At 38.7% G+C, this 7,521-nt stretch overlaps 1 protein-coding gene across 1 annotated transcript; it reads left to right on the top strand.

Annotated features, from left to right (window-relative positions):
• The first annotated feature begins 1,103 nt into the window (after window positions 1–1,103).
• Window positions 1,104–5,540, top strand: LOC126555102 (uncharacterized). The gene has a single exon (XM_050210065.1). It carries the CDS (start codon window positions 1,104–1,106, stop codon window positions 5,538–5,540), a length of 4,437 nt encoding a protein of 1,478 aa, XP_050066022.1.
• Window positions 5,541–7,521: the final 1,981 nt, after the last annotated feature.

Here is a 7,521-nt window from a genome sequence, read left to right as displayed (position 1 = left end):
ATTATTATTTTCCTTATAGGCGTGAATCGCCACATTTACTTTGTTACATTTACTTCATATTCAATATTATTGTATTTCTTGTTATATTATTGTGTGAACGCTAATCGCCACTTTTTATATATCTGTATTTATTTTGTAGACGCTAATCGTCACAGTATCATTATTATTTTATTTAGGCGCAAATCACCATACTTTAAAGCTAAAATTATTTGTTACCTACCTATATCATTTATTTTTTGTGTATTATATTTAAATTGTTCCGTGTTTGTGTGTGTGCAATTATTATACAGGCTTTTAGGTAGCGGCTGGCCAGCAGTGCTCCACAAATTGTGAGTTTTTAGTTATTTATTATTATTATTCGTATTAATTTATTATTGGTATTTATTTTGTCATAATTATTTTTATTATTATATTTGGTTGTGCCGAACCGGCAACTAATATTATTATATATTTTTATCTGTTGGGCCAAAAGGGCCGTAGTCTACTATTTTATTATATTATATTACCTATCATTACCAAGCTGCGTTACCATTTTTACTGAATTACCTACTCATCCTAGATTTAAGTATACACACCACAATTATACACACCTACACACACCACCACACACTAGCACTCTTTGGTCTTGCTCGGCGACCCCGTCCACTTCCTTAGAGTCGCTATACCTACACGCACACACTTACACAGGTCGGTCGGTGTGTGAGTGCAACGGCAAGCATTTTGGTGACCGGGCGCCACGGCCTATTATTGTCCGTACCCGGCCCGTACATTTTGGTGACCTCGACGTGATCGTTTTATATGTTGTTGGGTAATATTCTGTTTTATATGGTGTAGCGTGAGTTAGTCGTTAGGCTTACGTTCTTTATTATTAAATTATCTAGGAAATATAGCAATTTAACAACAAAAATTAATTTGTCATTATAAATATTCTTACTGCATTACATTTGAAACTTGTTACGCAATTTGTCATTAATTTTATTCTGTATTAGGGATAATTTGGAACGCTGAATTTGTATCAGGGTTAGCGTTGAACATATTTATTTATTTATTTTTTTTTTTTTTGAGCTTGTTTTTTCTTTCGTCGTTGAGTTGCTAATAGGGAGATGGTGTTAGACGAGTCTACGCAAAGAGTGCTATCAGAGCTTCGAAGGTCGCGAGGTGTAGTGAAGGCGTCTCTCACGCGCGTGCGGAAGTTCGTGGATAATTTTAATCCATTGGAGCAAGCTCTATCCCTGTTAGAGTTTCGTCAGGAGGAGCTTCCTCGTATTTGTAAGAAATTCGAAGATATACAAGCACAGTTAGAGCTTATCGCCGAGGATGCCGAGAAGGAGGAAGAAGAACGTGATTGTTTTGAGACAGAATACTTTGACCTTCGTTCAAGGATCCAAGAAATTATAAATGCAGCCAAGCCTCAGAGCTCGACGGCGCTAAATTCTTCCTTCAGAACCACTGGAAGTAATAAGCCAAATTTAGCGCCCATCGCATTGCCGAGTTTTAATGGTGATATAAAGCATTGGGTATCATTTTATGATGTATATCGCGTTATGGTGCACGATGAGGATATGTACTCACCAGCGCAGAAATTTATGTATTTGCGTTCATGTTTGAAGGGACCAGCATCGGAACTGGTGCAATCAATTCCTATAAGCGATAGCAATTATAAGGTTGTCATAGAGCGATTAAAACAAAGGTATGATAATCGAAGTCTTGTGATACAGGCCCACATAAGGGAATTATTAAACAGTCCAAAGGTAGAAGCACCGTCAGCCAAAGCACTTCAAGCACTCCATGCTCATGTGTGTACCCACGTTGCTGCACTCCAGGCATTACATCAACCCGTCGAACAATGGGATGCTTGGCTGGTGACCATTATTGCTTCATGTATGGATGGTGCGACTGCACAGGATTGGGAATTACGAAGAATCAATAATGACTTACCAAAATACGAAGACCTCGAAAGGTTTCTTTCAATTCGTGTTAATGCGTTTGAGAATTCAGAGGCGTTTATGAGGAAATCAATAATTGTTCCCAGCAGTAATGATACTTCAAAAAAATCTTTTAGCACAAAAAAAAGTTTGGGGGTAACGGAAGGAAGTGTTAGATGTCCGCAATGCTCGGGTAGTCATCAATTGTTTAGGTGTGACAAGTTCAAGGCTGCAACAGTGAGTAACAGATTAACGTTGGTTAGAGAATCACGTCTGTGTTTTAACTGCCTGGCACCCGCTCATAGCGCGGATGCGTGTAAATCGACATACAAGTGCTATGTATGTAACCAGAAGCATCATACATTGTTACATTTTGAAAGAAATGTTTATACTAAAAATACTAGTCTACTAAGTGGCACGGTGGATCATGAGGAAGTATTACCAACAGAGGATTCTTCAGTGGGTTCAGGTGCTGCCTTATTGGCTAGTTCTACTCGCCATCATGTGTTTCTTGCTACAGCACTTGTTCAAGTCGCTGATCGGTATGGATGCAATCGAGAATGTCGAGCAGTATTAGACAGCGGTTCTCAGGTAAATTTTATTTCAAGAAAGTTCTTCAAAAAATTGCAACTATCTAGTAGAAAGGCAGAAATGCCTGTTCATGGTATTGGAGGTGGTCGAATTCAATCGTCATCAGCTCTAGACATTAATGTGTTATCAACTGTCAAGAATTTTAGCTTGAGTTTATCTTGTTATGTATTACCAGCCATAGTGGAGAACTTAGCGGCTTGCCCCGTGGCGTTAGATAGAATGGATCTCTCTAAAGAATTGCGTGATGACTTAGCGGATCCAGATTTTGCTAAGGCCGGCGCAATAGACCTTTTAATAGGGGCTGGATTGTTTTACGATATATTAGAAGCGAAGCGGATCAGTGTTGGCATGGATACCATTAAATTACAAGACTCAAAATTTGGCTGGATCGTGACAGGTGGCGTAGGAGCTGCATGCCTTTTAGGAGTTGGATCAGTTGGTGAAATGTTGGAGAATGAATGGAGGTCGCTAAGTAAAAAGGAAGAAGATAGATATGGACGTGACTCAAAAAACAACAAGAAGCGTCAAGAAGAGGTGCAAGCAAGTCAGCACTTTTCGGCGACAGTTCGACAAGATAGTAGGGATGGCCGTTTTATAGTGCGTTTACCGATAAAGGGGGAGATAGAAGACGTCGGTAACACTTTAGATATGGCTAGAGCTAGATTTTTGAGTGTAGAGCAGAAATTAGCTCGGAATGAGACGTTGCGCGAGGAGTACGTAAAATTCATGAGAGAGTACTTAGAGATGAATCATATGGAAGAAGTAGTGGACGAACTTACCATTCCAGAACGAGTTTGCTATCTACCGCATCATGCGGTTGTCAAATCCTCCAGCTTAACTACGAAGGTCAGGGTAGTGTTTGATGCTTCCGCCAGAGGCACGAAAGGGAAGTCACTCAATGACATTCTATTATGTGGGCCAACTGTACAGGACGATGTGTTTACCATTCTAAGTCGGTTTCGAAAGCATCAGTACGTGCTGATGGCGGACGTCGAAAAAATGTACCGCCAAGTCAAGATGGATCCCGAGGATTGCGATCTACAGAGGATAGTATGGCGTTTTTCCCCTAGTGAAGAGTTGCGATCATTTCGGTTACTAACTATAACGTATGGTACGGTTCCAGCAGCATTTATGGCAACACAATGTCTGGTAAGGGTGGCAGAAGATGCAAGGGAAAAGTACCCGTGGGCGTCCAGGTCTATTAGAGAGGACTTTTACATGGATGACCTTATGACGGGGCATGATACAGAAGAAGGTTGTGTGAAGTTGCAGCAGGATATTTCTACTATTTTGGATGCTGCAAAATTACCCCTCCGAAAATGGTGTTCCAATTCGCAATATGTAAGACAGCAGATTGGTAAATGTAGTGATGATCCATTGTTTTCATTAGAAATCGATAATGATGATACGGTGAAATCGCTAGGCCTATGCTGGAAGCCCATGGCCGACGAATTTCGATTCAGTATTACACCAAGTATTTGCATACGACCTAAATTAACAAAGCGTATGTTATTGTCTGACCTTAATCGTGTATTCGATCCTTTAGGGTTCCTCACGCCCGTTTTGATAGTCGGAAAGATTTTCTTACAGCAGTTATGGCAAATAAAGGCAGACTGGGACTGCGCTATATCTGAAGAGATGCAAGGGAAGTGGACATCGTTCTACGCTGGACTCGAAGAGCTAAAAGAATTGGCCATTCCTAGAGGAGTATTGACAGCAAAAAAGAAATATTTTGAAGTCCATGGATTTTGTGACGCTTCACAAGTGGCTTATGGTGCGTGTATTTATCTTCGCTCCGTGGGGCAGAATGGTGTTTGGCAAGCACATCTGTTATGTTCAAAGAGCCGTGTAGCACCTCTGAAGGGCACAACTATTCCAAGATTGGAGTTGAACGGAGCGTTGTGTTTAGCTGAGTTGATCCAGAAAGTTTCCAAGTCTTGGGACACGGATTGTCTGTCATGTAGATTGTGGACAGATTCTATGGTGGTATTAGGATGGATAAATGCTCAATCTAGTTGTTTGAAGACGTATGTGTCTAATAGAGTAAATCAAATCCTAGAATTAACGGACACTAGACAATGGAATTACGTAAATACGAAGGATAATCCAGCAGACGCTATATCACGGGGGATTAGCGCACGAGCTTTAATTACATCGACGCTATGGTGGAAAGGCCCGAGCTGGTTAAGGATGGAAGAAAGTGCATGGGTTCCAAGAGTACAACAAGTATTGAAGGAACAAGATCTACCGGAAAGAAGAGACGTAAGGCTAGCTATGATGGTAGCTAAGAACACGCACGCTATCATACAGCATTACTCTGATTGGAACAAATTAAAGCGAGGAGTCTCCTGGCTTTTACGCTTTATGGAGTATTTGAAGGATCGGAAATCTGCATCTCAGTTGCCGTATCACTCTGTGAGCGAGCTAAAGCGAGCTGAAGGGTGGATACTAAAAAGAGTTCAAAGTGAAATGTTTTGTGCGGAAGTACACTCCTTCATAGAAGGTAAGGAAATAAGCGTGCGGAGCAAATTAAGAAGCTTAAATCCCTTTATGAAGAATGGATTGATTGTGGTTGGTGGTCGGTTGAATAATGCCGAGGCTCCTGAGACGTACAAGCATCCGATAGTGTTACCAGCTGAGCACAAGGTCACGCAGCTAATCTTTAGGCAAAAGCATGCGGAACAGTTACATTGCGGTCCTCAAGCGTTGTTAGCTGAAGTACGGAGACAGTATTGGCCGTTACGAGGGCGAGCGGTTGCTCGTTCTATCGTATTAAAATGTGTAAGATGCGTGCGCTCAAGACCACGGTTCACAGAGCCAATTATGGCTCCTCTGCCGAAGCAAAGGGTGCAAGGCACATACCCATTTGCTGTTACTGGGGTCGATTTCGCCGGACCATTAATAATTCGTAGTGGTGTTCGCCGGGTGGTGGGAATTAAGGCATGGATAGCGGTGTTTGTGTGTTTTGTAACACGAGCCATTCAAGTTTTTAAATATTATAGGCTATATATAGCTCAAATATAGGATATTGGTGCATAAACGGCGATATTACAGCCAGCGACAAAGAAGACCATAGATAAAAGATACCGTCCAACGCGTTTATTCATCTCCTCCGAATTTGTACGTGTCTAGTGTCTACTGCAGTACGGTAATGTGTAGTGTACTAGTGTGTACTATAAATTAATATATGTGGTCGGCCCGCATCAACGATTGTTGATACGCGAACATTTATTATAGATAATAATATAATATTAAAATAATCAATATGACGTCTTAAAAACGTATTATATTAATTAAAAATATACTTACTCTAAATTAATCTAAACATTTTTCGATACTCAAAAATATGAAATTTAAAAATTTGAATTATTAATAATATACTGTAAAGTGTAAATTAATATATCATACCTCTTTACTTAAACAATACAATAATAATAGATACATAGTGCCGGATTTTCTAGATTTTCCAGGTTTCTACAGAAATTCCGAAACCGAAATCAAACGGGAAATTTTAAAATTTGTATAAAGGAGTATAGGAAGTCATTCAAATTTCCCGAGAAATTCCTACTGGAATTCCAGAAACGGAATCAAACGGGAAATTCTAAAATTTGTATAAAGTATTATAGGAAGTCCTTCAAATTTCTCGATGAATTCCTACTGGAATTCCAGAAACGGAATTAAACGGGAAATTCTAAAATTTGTATAAAGGAGTATAGGAAGTCATTCAAATTTCCCGAGAAATTCCTACTGGAATTCCAGAAACGGAATCAAACGGGAAATTCTAAAATTTGTATAAAGTATTATAGGAAGTCCTTCAAATTTCTCGATGAATTCCTACTGGAATTCCAGAAACGGAATTAAACGGGAAATTCTAAAATTTGTATAAAGGAGTATAAGAAGTCATTCAAATTTCCCGAGAAATTCCTACTGGAATTCCAGAAACGGAATCAAACGGGAAATTCTAAAATTTGTATAAAGTATTATAGGAAGTCCTTCAAATTTCTCGATGAATTCCTACTGGAATTCCAGAAACGGAATTAAACGGGAAATTCTAAAATTTGTATAAAGTATTATAGGAAGTCCTCCAAATTTCCCGAGGAATTCCTACTGGAATTCCAGAAACGGAATTAAACGGGAAATTCTAAAATTTGTATAAAGTATTATAGGAAGTCCTTCAAATTTCCCGAGGAATTCCTACTGGAATTCCAGAAACGGAATCAAACGGGAAATTCTAAAATTGATATAAAGTAGTATAGGATGTCCTTCAGATTTCCCGAGGAATTCCTACAGGAATTCCGGAACCGGAATCAAACTGGAAAATCCAAAGACTTACAGTGCTGTTAGGGAAAATGAAGATGACCTAATCTTGTTTTTATTTGAAAAAAGTAAACAAGGAAAACAATAAATAGCATCTTTTGAAATGCTATATATAAGCCATTGCCTCCGAATCTTTTCACCGTTTTTAATAATTTTATAAAACCATTTTCCCTCGAAACTCCTACGTTCATCATTTAATGGAAAATTATAATTTCTATCTCTATGGAAGAGTTTTTTTTCAACAATTATTAATCTTAATTTATCCGATAGATTTGGCCAACAACCTGGATCACTTAAATCTATGGTTGTTACTGGAAATTCACTACCTTCATCATATACTGGATGCTTAATAATTATTTCATGTTGTTCATTCGAACTTTCCTCTCTTTCACTAGTTACTACTAGTTCTAATTGTTTGTTTATATTTATTAAAGGAGATTCATTAGATTGTATTTCATTTTGGGTGTCAGTTTCTTTTCTATTCTCCTCCTTTTTTTCGTCAATACCTAATAAGGGTAAAGATTCTTCGAGTGCATTTGTACTTAGATCTATACTATTAGTATTGTTAAGCCAAACTGCTAATCTGGATGATAAACACTCATTTTCTTTTGTTTTTTTTTCCTCTGTTTATCAAACCATGATCCAGATGGCTTTTTAGATGGGACATTTTTGTTTGACCTAATAACAC

The sequence above is a fragment of the Aphis gossypii genome, unplaced genomic scaffold (genome assembly GCF_020184175.1).
Source record: "Aphis gossypii isolate Hap1 unplaced genomic scaffold, ASM2018417v2 Contig00709, whole genome shotgun sequence".
Classification (NCBI taxonomy): domain Eukaryota; kingdom Metazoa; phylum Arthropoda; class Insecta; order Hemiptera; family Aphididae; genus Aphis; species Aphis gossypii.
The sequence above is the reverse complement of the archived record's forward strand: the minus strand, read 5'-3'. Positions and strand labels throughout refer to the sequence as shown.